General features: G+C 40.4%; 1 protein-coding gene and 1 long non-coding RNA gene across 17 annotated transcripts in view; both read right to left on the bottom strand.

The window, feature by feature from the left end:
• Positions 1-14,494, bottom strand: part of LOC108593745 (uncharacterized) — a 363,338-nt gene that overhangs the window by 12,050 nt on the left and 336,794 nt on the right. The window lies entirely within an intron of this gene.
• BLID (BH3-like motif containing, cell death inducer) overlaps positions 1-14,494 on the bottom strand; it is a 30,127-nt gene that overhangs the window by 12,050 nt on the left and 3,583 nt on the right. Inside the window, 1 exon segment of the mRNA XM_054241646.2 lies at positions 223-14,493. Within this exon segment, the coding sequence (XP_054097621.1) occupies positions 14,369-14,493 (125 nt within the window). The 3' untranslated portion in view covers positions 223-14,368.

Here is a 14,494-nt window from a genome sequence, read left to right on the forward strand (position 1 = left end):
GACACTGGAGAGGCCTCAACGCACTTAGTAAAAATTCTAAATATTTTTTAGATATTTCCATATGCAACTAAAAACAGTTAGAGCTCCAGACTCTCCCCCTCCCCTCCTTTAAAAATAGAATCATGCTAGCAAGGCAGCTAAATTATGTCTCTTTTCCCTCTGTACAGGGTCTGTTTAGCACCCCCACCCCCACCCCCACCTTCAAGACAACTTTTTTCTCACCTCTGTAGGTTCTTCTCAGGCACAATCCTCCGTTGAGCTCAGGGGCTCTCCTTTTTCTCTCCCTTCCCTTTTCCTTTTCCTCTCAGAAAAGCTAGTCCGTCATAATCACACCTAGCTTCTCACTCGCTGCTGGCTCAACCTCTCTCCCTTTCTCTTTTACTATTAAAATATAATAATAATAATGGCCCTTTCGACATAGCAGCATGAAGTGGCTGCCTTTGAGAAGCACATTTAATCTTTACTGGCTCCCCTAGGCTTCAGTGAAGAAGGAGAAGGCAAGGGGAAAAAAAAGGGAGAGAGAGAAAAAAAGATTGTAAGGGAGGCTGCTGACGGACAGCAGGCATCAGGCACAAATCAGCGACAAGTTGAATTTTCCTAGACCACACTGCCCCCTTTCTTCTCGGCTTGCTCCCTGGGCTCCTGGAAAGCCCGAGTGTCTGGTTACAGGAGGCAACGGGTCTACTTTTGCCAACCATGGTGCAGATTCCTTGCATGCCTGCTCAAATCTCTGGCAGAATAAGAAATCAATATCCCCCTCTAATCACCTTTAGCTCTTAGATGGTTTCCCCCCTTTTCTGAGAATCCACTTGGCTCTCCTCGCCGCTCCCCCGCCCTGCCAGGCTCCTACATACAAAGCTTGCAGCCCTGTCATTTCTCACTTCCTTCCATATCTTGGAGACAAGCCTCTCTTCTAATATCCTCTTGCGCTTGCTCCCTCTCTCTGTTGTAGTGTGTCTCATCCCTGACTCGCAGTGCTGGATGCACTAAGGCATCTCCCTTACTACTAATGAGACCAAAAATACATCAGCAGGTCAGGGGGAAGGCCAGACACTGTATCATACAAATACAAAAAATTTCTCAGCCTGCTAGACCCAGAGATCAGGTATCACATTTTCGAAAGAGGAAAAACAGGGAGGGAAAGAGGTGAAGAAGAGAGACCACAGTGCAGTTCTCTGCCTAATTGTTTCACATCCTAGGGGAATTTAAAGCACACGTGCGTGGATGAGTGCAGGTGATGGATTTTGTGAATCTTGGTGGCTTTTCTTTATGGACAGAAAGTCAACAATGTCCAAACATTTCTTTGCAATCAGCATTTAGCAGGATCAAAGAGCAGTGATTCAGATCTACATTTAAGATATGTAGACACTCTGTTCAGGCATGTGATGTCTACAGTGCTGAAATTTTCCTTCCTTCCCTGGCTGGGGTTTGCTCGTTGACTGTATTTGCAATATGTACTAATTTACCGTTTATGTGCCCTTGGATTTTAAAATGAATTCATCAGTCACTGAAGCTCATCCTAACCCTTTGCTTTCACTGCAGACATTTCCTTATTCCTGAGGCATGTTTTTCCTCTTCAAATATCGGACAGATACATATACACTTCATTGATCAGCCTCAAGTCACCCAATAATGACAAGTAATATTTCAGATGATAAAAAAGAGGCACAAGAAAAAAGAAAGACACCTAAGTTGATTGGGGGAGCATCTATCATTTCTGTTGGCATTCATTTTTAAAACTCTGCTATGGAAAGTATGGACCTGCTGAAAATTAGGGTCTCTACCTATCTGTATACACAGTGGGTATGTTGCCATTCTAACCTAGTTTTCCCGGCTAGAGTCATGCAGACAACAGGCAGTTCTGGTGTTAAATACAATGTCAGATTCTGTAAATAGCAAGGAAAGGGAGAAAGGTATCTGAGGTTTCCTCCAAGTCAATGTTTCTAAAAGGTAGTTTCTTTGTGCTCAACTCAGACATAATTATGCTTTGTCTCTGTCCGTGAGACCTACGAAAGCATGCCTAGATGCCAAGAAAAAGGAGAAGAAAATGCAGAAATAAGAAGATACGGAGAGAGGAAGAAGGGAGAGGAGAGAAGTAGAGAGGAAAGGCAAGGAGAGCATAACAGCCAAAGGCGAAAAGAGAGTGTTGGATTTTTGTAATACTTTTTTTTCTTTCTTGTCATTACTGGGGAGGAGAAAGAGGTGGCTGCCAGGAGTTGGTGACTAGGTTAGAATCTTTTTCAGATTTGGCTAACAGGGTGTTTTCACTAGACTGATGGAGAAAAAAGAAACAAGCTAGAATAATCATGAAGGGTGGAGCTGTAAAAAAAAAAAAAAAGTCTTTGACTCACTGGGTGCCTCCCTGTACACCAAAATGAATCATTCCTAACCAGAACCACCAATTGTCTTAGTGTACTTCTATATGAAGGCCAGATTATGGGAATCATGTCATTGCACCCATCTTCAAAAGGAAAGGTAAACAGAGGATGAGATTTCCCGAGACTCTTTTAAGCTTCTCTATATTTGCAACAATAGTTCAGCATGATTTTCACATAATAAGCTAATTCGTCCTTGCCTGCATTCACTCTGCTTACAAAGATACACAAACATACAGCTTATGAAAGTTTTGCTATGAACACATCATTTTCTCTATACAACTCAGCGATGTCTTTGGAGGATACTTATTTCAAGCAGTTAACACCTGACCCCAATTTCTGTGGGTAATTAGTGAGCTAGATAACCACACAAAGTGGGTAATTATTTAGTACCCAAGGGTACGCTAGAAGTGGGTAGTGGCTTTGTTAACAAAAGCACATCTCTAATTATTGTATCTATGATGGGTGTTTTAAAAATACCAGTTACTATATCAAGTGAACCATGATAAATAAGTGAACTAGTTTGCTGTCCTTAGCATATACATATGTATCTTCTATCATGGTTAATAATATTTACCTCTCTTGTATGGAGTGTTGTGAAGATTAATTAGTTAACATCTGTAAGACTCTCAGAAGATGAAATATGCTAGAGGCCTTCTAAATGCAGTATTATTATTGTTATTATTACCTTGGCTAAAAATCCCAGGATGGGAGAAACAGAGAGGGTAAATGCTATTGTCTGGTCTACATCTAAGTTTGCAAATATGCTGAGATCACAAACATAATGAGTTTGATTATGGGGAGTAGTTTCCTACCTGACAGAGTCTAACCCAGGCTGTAATAGAAAAGAAAGGCAGAAGGTATTTCATTGACAGCTGGCTCCGGTTGGATCTGAGGAACAGGGATAGAAGTGGAGGGAAAGGGAGGAGCAGGAAGAAGGAGTCAGTGATGGGCTGGGAGGAAGCTGAATCCACTGGACCACACCCTCCTTCCAAAGTCTTTCTATCCTTCTCTCTTATGAGCAGCAAATATGCACAAAACACCCCAAAGAAGATATCTGTGCAAGTCCTGGGACAAATGCAGCATAATGACAATCTATCTGCCAGTTACATAGCATTTATTCTGGAGGAGAACCATCAGCACAAATCATTACAACAAATGCACATACACTTTAAAATATTACAGTGTTGAGAATAGGCACACACAGATCAACCTCAGATATCTTTAACCCAGGTTACGAGCAGTGATGAAGAATCAACTTTCCAATTTAATTGCTTTTATGAATCACTCCCAGGAGGAGAAGGGGGTATTATTAATTTTTGCTGAGAAAGAAGGAAAATCAAAAAGAAAGGAAAGCGGGGAAAAAAGGAAAAGAAAGCCCCATGCTTTCAGGGACCTAATTCTGGAGAACAACCAAGCCTTGAAAACAAACAATAACAACAACAAAAACTTACTGCTGCTTCCTCTGCAAATGCTCATCTCCTTGAGCTGGTTGTCCGGCTCTGGCTGAGGCAGGACAGACAGAGGCCTCTTGGAATCCAAATCTTCAAGTAGGCTCACCACATTTTTTCTTCCAAAGCAAGGTTGTCCTGGGAATTAACCTTAGGGGTCTGGGAGATGCAAGCATGTGAGGAGGGTGAAGAAACAGATGCAAAGATGTTGTATTCAGTCCAGTTGATGGCTTCCAGGGAATAGAAAAAGGAAAGGACCCCATGAGCCAGCCAACAGGTACCACTGCCGAAATCTCTGCTGGAGGACGGCCTTTGGGACACGTGCTTACGCTGTGATTGGAGGCCAGTGGTGTGATAAGTACCTTTTAAGAGTTTGGGAGCAAAGGAAAAATTTCTCCAAAAGCCACCCAAGCCAGGCTTCTGACCTGAAGCCTAGTACTTGTCACCCCCTCTCTGAGCTCAGAACTACAAAGGCTGACTGGCATTCTCCAACCCGCCCAGCTCCTTTCAAACCCACAGACTGTGCCAGACTGGCCCCACCTCCCACTGCAGCAAATTCTGTAGCCCCGCTCCATGCTGTGTTGTAAGGAGCCAGATTTCCGTTTTAATTGTCCTACCTGGCCGTCCCCTCTGCCACTACCACTGGCTCTTGGTTCCTGGCATGGTTTCAAAGTCCCAATCAATGGCTTTCCCTCCCCCATCAGAATCTTAAACACCACTAGTTCTCCCTTTTCCAGATTTTATCCCTTTCAAACTTAAATGTTTTTATGTCTTGTTCTTTCCTTCAGGTCTGGCCACCACCTCTCTTCTTTGGCCCCTCTCATTCTCTTGCTTGACACTTTCTTTTTCTTTTGCCATGTCCTGTCTCATATCACGGACTGAAAACCCAAACCAAAAGTCAGCTGTTAACATCTTCCCCTTCTCCTCTCCTGCATTACATTTAATATATCTGACAATCCAATGCATCTCAAAGCATGTTCTAAAATCTCACCTAAAAAGAGTTGAAGCCAGCAGAGAGCAGGTGTGTATATGTGTGTTCAATGACCTAACTGTGTGAATGTAGCAAGAAAGGGCCTGATGCATGCAGGTGGAAGGAAGAAGAAGAAAGGAATCTGGTATACTTGAAAATATTTAGAGTAAAAGCAATGAAAGCTAATTGTGGCAAAAACCTACAGAGAAAATGCCATACATCAACACACACACACACACGCATGCATGCACACACACATATATTGTATCAAGCATCCATGATGAACAATTAAATCACGATACCCTAAGATTATCTGATTATCTGAAAAGTATTTACCATACCATGAATGGGACAGGCAGGGCCACACAGTTCTGCAGCTGAAAGCTAAATACAAAAGCCTTCTGGAATGGATTGGAAGAGGATGGCAAACTCCTATCAATCATTTGCCTCCCTCCACTCTTGTCTGGGCTTAGGGGTTAAGAACTGTTGTAGCATCTCTCTTTTATTTCCATCATGATTTTAAGGTTATTATTGCTATTTGTCCTTTAAAATATTTGCCCTTAACCTTATTACTTAGATATGTATTGCTTTCATGTTGCAGTCTGTTCTCTGTGACACCTCTAATACATATCATGGACGGCCTTCTCTGTGGCAGACACAGGTAACTAATATATCATTTAGTCCTCAAAACAGCCTGTAAACGGTATCATTAGTGTTTTACAGATGCAGAAAATAAGGTTCGAAATAGTTAGAATTGCCCAGCTCATGGGTAGCGCTGCTAGGATTTGAACCCAGGTCTAATTCACCGTCTTTCCTTTGTATCAATATACCCTTTGAATCCTGTCTCAGTGTAAGTGACACTTTCTGCAGTTAGTCCCCTCAAACTGGTTTAGTTTCTTCTCCCATGCATTTTCCATAGCACCCTATGCTTATATTATCTTAACATTCATTCATGGTTTTCATTTTGCTGATTTTTACCTATTACACAAGTACTGACTACTTAACTATATGTCAGGTACTGTGCTGGACAGTGAAATTTCTTTAGCCAGAGGACAGGAAGTGATGCTGTAGTACTGGCATCATCTATATACTATGCTACTCCATCTCCCAACTCTTTCTTTTTTTTGAGACAGGGTTTCACTCTCATTGCCCAGGCTGGAATGCAATGATGTGATCTCGGCTCACTGCAACCTTTGCCTCCACGGTTCAAGAGAGTCTCCTGCCTCAGCCTCCCAAGTAGCTGGGATTACAGGTGCTACATTTTTGTATTTTTTAATAGAGATGGGGTTTCTGGCTAATTTTTGTATCCTTTAGTAGAGATGGGGTTTCTCCATGTTGGTCAGGCTGGTCTCGAACTCCGATCTCTGGTGATCCACCCACCTTGGACTCCCAAAGTGCTGAGATTACAAATTGGAGCCACTGCACCCGGCCTCCATCTCCCAACTCTAAGGTTACAAAGACAGAGGCTGTGACAGGGTCTCTCTGTTTTCCCAGTACATGGCATAGCACCTGTTACACAGCGGGAGCTCACCAAATCGTTTCAGAATAAATTTTTACACTAAGATGGCTTTGATTGCAACATTTGAGAGAGCAATATTCATGCCTAAATAACACTTAAAATGCGTAATAAAATGCCACATAAACATGGCATTTAATAAATGATGGATTGCCACCTTATTTTCTAAGACTGTACTCTGGCTGAGGGCCCACTTATAGTCAGTTTGTGTTTCTGAAAACTAGAAAATTGCTCTGTTTAATTCATCCTGAAGGTTCTGAAGTCATGCTATTTCTGTTTGAAGCCATTCAAGCTCTGTCTGAAATCTCTCCAATCTGTAGAGTAGTAGGTCACGTCAAGTGATAAAGTGGGTGACGTGGCTGTGAGGGACTATTTTGGGCTACATGTGAGGAAGGAGAGCTCTTACACTTTAGAGTGTGTGGCTACATCCAGATCTGAGATAAGCAACCCAGCACAGGTGCCCTCATTTCAGAAAAGAGGTTGAGAAGATAGAAATGGTTCATGACCATATGACCTAAATGACTCTACGGGTTCATAATGTATACTCTGAAGAAATATCAGGCAAAATTCTTTATTGTGCCTAATGAAAGAATATTTAAGTATGTATAATGGCTATCCTTGGCAGGCTAGCTTCTAACCTATTTTTTATCTGAGCAGTTCTTGTCTCTGAATAGAGTTAGGCAGGGGAATATAAGCGACTCCATTCTGTTTCCCACCAGCATTGACTGAGTTTGGTTACAAATATGTTACTATCTGTACCAGACTGGGATAATATTTATTACGTTAACCTAGAATACAGTTTCTAAAACTGTATCCTTTGGGGCGTTGCTGGCATTTCTCAAGGCAAAGCTGGATGGGTAACCAACCACAGTCATTCTACTCTAAATGTACTTAAGATAAAGATGATCTAAATTCCCTCAGCAAGAGTCTTTCACTAACTGGCAAAAATATTTCTCACTAGTCATCATAGGAAGAGGAAGAAGTTTACTTAGTCCTGTTTGGTCAGCAAAGCCCTTTTCTTAATGCAATGAGACTCTGGACCAGTAGGGGGCAGTGTTTGGTACAGGCACTCTAGCTCAAGTGGTCTCAAAGGGAATCATCTGGCAGATTTTATACCCAAAACCCATGTCATTTCCAAGTGTCAGGCTAAGTAGTGTCAGGCTAAATACTTGGATTTTTGCCTAGTTAAAAAAAATGCTTACATTAGCATCTTAGGACATTAGAGGAAGTCAGTGCTGAGCTAATCCTTCAGTATATATTTAGTAATATTTATTGATATGAATATATAAAATAATTCTGTTGCCTCCTTGTACCTCATTGGTTGAGTTTCAGAGGACTTTTCCTGGCTTCCATCCTCACTCCATAGAAGAGCTGGTGCTTATCTGATGGGCCCAGGTGGTTTGTGAAGCTCTCTGGAAGGTGATCTATGGCCAATTGACTGCATTGGGGCCCAACTCTACCAATTTGTAGGAAGTACATTTTAGCAGCCTTTGGGTTTTAGGAAGGTGAGAGAGAAAATATTCTGTCTAACAAAGGGTAAACAGAGAGAGAAAAGGAGACAGAGGGAAAGAGAGACCATTCCCCTCCCTATTACCTGTGCACTAAGAGGATTGAGCCTGACATTATAAAAGTCATTATTCTTGGCTGGAGGATGTCATCCAAGAGCCAAGTGCTATTTCAGTCTAGGTTTCCTGCCATTCAGTCATTAGGTTTAGGCTGGCAAACCAAAAGACATATTTTTCGCTCCTGGGACTTTTGAAGATTACAATTGTAAGGCCAAGTGCCTAGAGATGATATTCAAGCAAGGATGCAGATCAGGCATTTGGTCTGGAATTGTTTGTATTGTTTTGAAACTACTACAGCTAGCCCGGAGGTTGTGAAGGAAAGAAAAGAGATGGAGGAAGAGTAAAGAGACGTCTTATTGATTCCTAGAAACCGTGGCATCAATAGGACTGGCTTTGAGACTGTTCTCATCTCACATTGAGTCTTATTGATGCCTTGGTTCCTAGGGATATCTTTGCTGACCACATTAATGCTCTTTAGAAGAGAGGGTCCCCTTTGTAGTACTCACCACCTCCGGATCTCTAAGCATTTTCCAAAACATAGGCAAAGAAGTAGATAGGGCAATGACTCACCACTAAGTAGAATTAGATTGTATTAGGTTGGTGCAAAACTTATTGTAGTTTCTACCATAAACTTTAATGGCAAAAACCGCAGTTAGTTTTGCACCAAAACTAAAAATTCAAATTTCAGGGTTTCCAGTCAAACTCCCAATATCACCTCTTATAATTTGAGCAGGTCTGATTGCAGCAGAGATCGTGAGAGTGAAGTTGGCCCTGGGGTTGCCCAGTTTTATCCAGCTGTGGCACCATGCTCATTGGAAGCAATGGTGATTTCTTTGTAAACAAATAATAATTTATTTATTAATAGATTAATAAACAGTTTTTATTAATATTCAAAAAGTCAAGACACACTTCTTCACTTTCAGACTTCAGATTTTTACATTTATTTTTAGCTACCAAGATTCTAAAGGTTTAGGATAAGGAGGGGGAGAAGCAAATATTTTCATATCATGATTCCTGTTTCATGGTTGGGAACTGAAGCAATGAATGACTAAACCCTTTTCCTAAGAAGGTTGATATAGCACCCAGAATAGAATCTAGGTCTTTCATTCAATCTAGATGTTGTGAGGAAAAATCAGCTAATATGTATGAACCGCCTCGAATTCATTCAAAGAGTGGGTTTGTGTAAACCGGAGGTGTCATTAATAATAATCATACCCTGTGCATCTTGGTTCCCCCATTATTAACTGATGACAGCACAGTAAGGAAGAGTTTCAACAAGATGCGATTAAGTTGACTTGAGCATTGTAAAATAGATCAGTGTGTCGAAAGTGCTGACTGTGCAGAAATAAAATTAAAGGAATACAGAAACATACATTGAGACATATTTTTGGGTCCAAGGTGCAGCGGCAGTATCAGAATCCCTGCTGCTATTAAAACGGAGAGAGATGAGTAGGGGACACCCTGGAGAGAAGCCAAGAAATATTTTAAAGGTGGAAACTGCTACCTCAGAGACTTTAAATTCAGCACATTGTACACTTCTCTAGGAGTCTCTCCATGCCACAAATAGCAGTGACATGAAGACCACAGGAACCGTGTCAAAGGGACCAGGCTTGCTTTCTGGGGTCTGCTGCTTTCCCCTTTAAGAACGTCCACTGCACGTTCCAATCCAGGCCAGCACTGAGCAAAGCCACTACAGTTTGCTTGCAACCAGCCTGCACTCCAAAATCTGGGGGAGGTAGGTAAATATTTTTCATTTTGCCTTAATTTATTTTGTCTTAATTTTTATTTTAAATCAGAATCTTGTTCTGTTACCCAGGTTAGAATGCAGTGGCATGATCATGGCTCACTGCAGCCTCAAACTCCCTGGCTCACACGATACTCCTGCCTCAGCCAGCCAAGTAGCTGTAACTATAGGCATGTGCCACCATGCTCAGCAAATGTTTTTACTTTTTGTAGAGGTGGGGTCTCACTACTTTGCCCAGGCTGGCCTCAAACTGTCCTATGGTCTTGGCCACCTAAAGTGCTGGGATTACAAGTGTGAGCCACTGCACCCAGCCAAGCCTTCTTTCAACTGTGATATTATGACTACCTAAACAAGTTCTGGACTGTCTAATTTATGGGCTCATTGGTCTATATGCTTAACTCTGCATGATACTTACATGTACTGAATGAGGACCTGTGTTCATTTTGATTCTACTCATTCTATTCATGCTTACCACTATGTCTGCCATGTAATAGTTGCTTTACAAATTATTGTTTATTCTGTACTCTTCTGGAAATTTAATATAATTTAGGTTGTAGCATTATGGCGCACAAGCCAATCAACAGATTAAATATAGACAAGGGATCTTTAATTGAAGATTTTCCTTTCCTGTCATAGTTAAGTTAACCCAAATCCACATCTTATTTATGGAAAAATAAGAAACATTCAAAGGTAAGAAAGGAGGAAACATACTTTGAAAATAAAACAAAAATGTGGCTGGTGTTTAGATTCTGTTTAGAATGTGAACAGTGATTTGGGTGCTTCTAATAAATAGTTAGGAGTCTTACCTGTCAATGTCTTTTTTATGTAATTTTTATTCCTTTTAGAAATGAGGTCTCACTCTGCCCAGATTTGAGTGCAGTGATGTGATCACAGCTCCTGCAGCCTTGAACTTCTGGGCTCAAGTGATCCTCCCTCCTCAGTCTCCAAGCACCATCATGTCTGTCTCTTAATGCATTTTTTAAAACAGAGTAAACAGATAAAACAGATTGGAGAACCAAAGGAGGGGAGGAAATAACTGATGACCAGCATGCTCACCCCAATTAATCTACACATATGCATGTATCTCTGAGCCCTGATGCCTTGCTTTCCAGAGTGCAGTAAGAATTATTTGAAGTACTGGTAAATTAGCCTTCAGGAAATTCATGAAGAACTGGTGAGGTAGCTAAAGACTGGAGGTGGGCATGGAAATGAGGGAAGACTCCTACACGTTATTTCTCTTCTGCTAAAAACAGGGAGAGATTACCCTAGAAAATACCAATGCATAAAATGAACTCTATCCTGATAAGAAAGAGGACAGAGGAATAAAAGCAGAAGAATTATCACACGATCGGCTCAGTCTTCTTTGTCTCCTTTTGGTGATCTCAGTCTCCCCTTCTGCAGCATCCCCTCAGCACTGTAAGCATATCACACATGGGACATGTTGCACTATGACCATAATTAAGACACGAAGAGATATATCTCCCTATATCTCTAGACCATTATCAATGACTGGCACACAGTAGGCTCTCAGCAAATGTGGAATATAAATGAGTTAAGTTGATGTGAAGATAAAATTCAAGAGCTATAAGATGAAGTGCTAGCACAATCATGTCCAAAATAAACAAGGAAAAGTGAGAGCTCAATTAGATCCAGATTTTGGGTCTTATGGGCCAGGAAGCGGCAAAGAAGAGTCTTCGTCATGAATCGTCCATCCTTCATGAAGATGCTAAAGTCCTGCTGCTGAGTTATGCACACAGAGTTGGAATCTGGCCCTGGGTAAAACCAAAGGCTGACATATCCTTGTCTGGTCTGCTTACTTCAACTTCATTTTCTATTTCTGGTTATAGTGGTCCCAAGACGCATGACCCATTGGAAGGAATATAGAACTGGAAGTTAAGAGACATGGGTTCTCCACTTAACTTTGTCACAGTGACCTTGGACAAGACATTTCATCTCTCAGATCCTAAGCTCCCTCAACTTAAAATGAGAGGATTACACTAGATGAACTCTCAAGTTCCCTCCAGGGAAATTCTAGAATTGCATAGTTCCTCTCTCTCTGTCTAGATTCCATTCTCTTACAAGAATATGTTCTTAACAACTATGATTTAGATGGAATTTGGATTTAGAAAATAAATAGAGCGTCTCAGCTGATGTTGAAAAAAAATAGAGTCTGAATATACACAATGAGAAAAGAGAAATATGAAGAGTCACAGCATGGTGAAATTAATCATAGCAGATTGGGTCACGAAAAGGGGATTCCCAATAAGCTCTCTACACATCTCCTGATGCTTTAATGGAACAAAGAAGATTGGACAAGGTTTTTGGGACACAAGAAAGTATAGTGTTGCGAAGGGACAAGAATAATTGATCCCATTTTATAGAAAGAAAAACTGAAGCCCAGAAAAGACAGATAACTGATTCAAGATCATACTGTAATGATGAAGCCAACTTCCCACCCAATTATGTTGTCTGAATTTGTCAACAAAGAAATCACCACTGCTTCCACTGAGCGTGGTGCCACACCCCAATAAAACTGGGCAACCCCAGGGCCAACCTTACTCTCATGATCTCTGCTGCAATCAGAGCTGCTCAAAATTTCTGTAATGTTTGTTGTTAGAGAAAGTAACTGCAGGAATGACCCAGAGAGACTCCTTAGAAGACTTCCTGTGGTCAACATGCTTTCACTGGCCTTCGGTCAAGAAATCTGGTTTCCATTCCATTGTCTGTCACTTTAGGCTGTTGCATATTAATTTCCTTCTCTAGCAATCAAAAAATTTTTAAGAGAAACTTACAAAATGTAAAATGATCCCAGATGAATATATATGAAATATTATTAGAAGAGTTAAAAAAAAAAAAGAAGAAGAAGAGTTTTGTGTGGCGTTACCAATTATCTGAAGAAATCATTCTTATCTAATTTTAAAATCACACACAGATGCACACATATATTTAATATACATAATTTATATTTAAATGTTTATAATAGTGTATATACCACACGTAGACTCTATTCTTGTAAAAGTTATACATGTAGGTATATGTATGTACAATGTGTATATGTGTATATGTACGCCTATATGTATATGATAGATAAGTATGTATTTATATCTCTTCCAGTCTAGCTGGGAAATCTGTTTCAAAATCAACTGCTGCTCTCTCCTCGGACTTGATATATAGCCAAGCAAGCCATTCTCGATTAACACTGCTTCCTCCTGGGGAAAGTCACAGAATAACTTTATTGATTTCCCTTTACCCTTCTCCACATTTCTCTGCTGAAATGTTGTCTTAACTCTTCAATGCAAAAGCAAAAGGAAATGAAAATAAAAAGGAAGAGCTTTGCTTCTTTAGGACCATATTAATTATATTTGTCTTACTTTAAAAACAAAATTTTCTTCAAAGAACAGAATCTTCATGTGGAGAGGATGACATGCGTCACCTGGTTTCCAGACAGCAGATGTCTTTACACTGAAACCTGTGCTTTACACACAATGCTGGACTCAGAACTACATGAACCTACGCGTATTTTCTTAGGATTTGGCCAGCCATCTTTGAGAACCGCTGAGACATTTTGGCAAACAGTCCCTCCACTGTTTCCAGCACACCAGAATATAAGGAAAGTTTGTTTCTTGTCAGTTTTTTCTGCCCCAAAAGATTCCAGGCATAATTAAGTTTTTTGCCTTATCTTTCTCTTTTTCTTTCCTTTCTTTCTTTCTTTTTTTTTTTTTAAGACAGAAAGTTCTTTACTTTAAAGGCTTCAGGGTCACTGATGTAATTTAGGAGTTTCTCCAATGCAATTGAGAAATGCAAAAGGGAGGTTCTACGGGCAGTATCTTTTCTGCCTGAAGCTTTTAAGCTCACTGAGGAAAATAACTCAGATCCTCACTTTCCCTCCTCTCAGCTCCTGAGCCGCCCTGAAGGCTCAGTTCTCACTGTGGGTAGGTATGGGTCTGGGTAGTGAAAAGAAAGCAGAGAATGGGACTCCGGAGTGGCTTAAAAGTAAAAGCTCTAAAACACCTTTTCCATTTCCCTTTGCTTCCCCCCCACAGATTTAGTTCTACTTACTCTAATAACTGAGTTCATAAAAGATTACTGGGATTTCTATTTCTTTCAGTTCTCTTTTTTAGCATCCACAGGTTTTTTTTTAATAAAGGGAAAGAAAGGATAGACTTATTTACAACACAATCACAATCTTTGATTCTTCACTTTAAGCAAATAGAGATGCCTAGTGAAATAAATGGATTGTGTTATTTAAAATTGAAAGCTTATGTGAACCACCACTCAGAAGCATGCTTAAAAAATGAAGAAGCAAATGAAAACCTTGTGACTAAACAAGATTATTCTGATGCCAAATGCTGAGTGTACAATTAAGGAGAGTAATTATTAACAATATGACAAATACCTACTTCCAAGGTACAAATGAAATACACTCAAAACTGCAAAGGACAGTGGCACTCTATGCTGCCCTAAGGTTTAAAATCACATGGCTTTTTTTCCCCTGAATTTGCAAGCTTAGTTTTAATTAAGTGCCATTTACTTTTAACTAGCCAGTTTATCCTTTTTTAAAAATTTTATTGTTTCTCTGCACAATCTGAACCAAATTTGGAAACGTTATGGGTAAAAGTAGGTAGAAAAGCATGTTAAGAATTGGGTCTTCTTGTTGAAATCAAGTTCTTTCTTCCGTGTTGTACAGCCTGAATAATGGGGGAAATCTTTCCTAATATCTTGCTGTATCTGTCCTAACCCACTCCTGTTACAGGGCCTCAGCAGAGGAATTGCATAACAATGCAATTTGTATCCTGGTTAAATAGGAAGGTCTCTGAAGCACATGTCCAGGAACCTTCCCCTTCATGGCAGAGGAGCCAAGGCTGTACCTTGT

Source organism: Callithrix jacchus, chromosome 10, assembly GCF_049354715.1.
Source record: "Callithrix jacchus isolate 240 chromosome 10, calJac240_pri, whole genome shotgun sequence".
Lineage (NCBI taxonomy): Eukaryota > Metazoa > Chordata > Mammalia > Primates > Cebidae > Callithrix > Callithrix jacchus.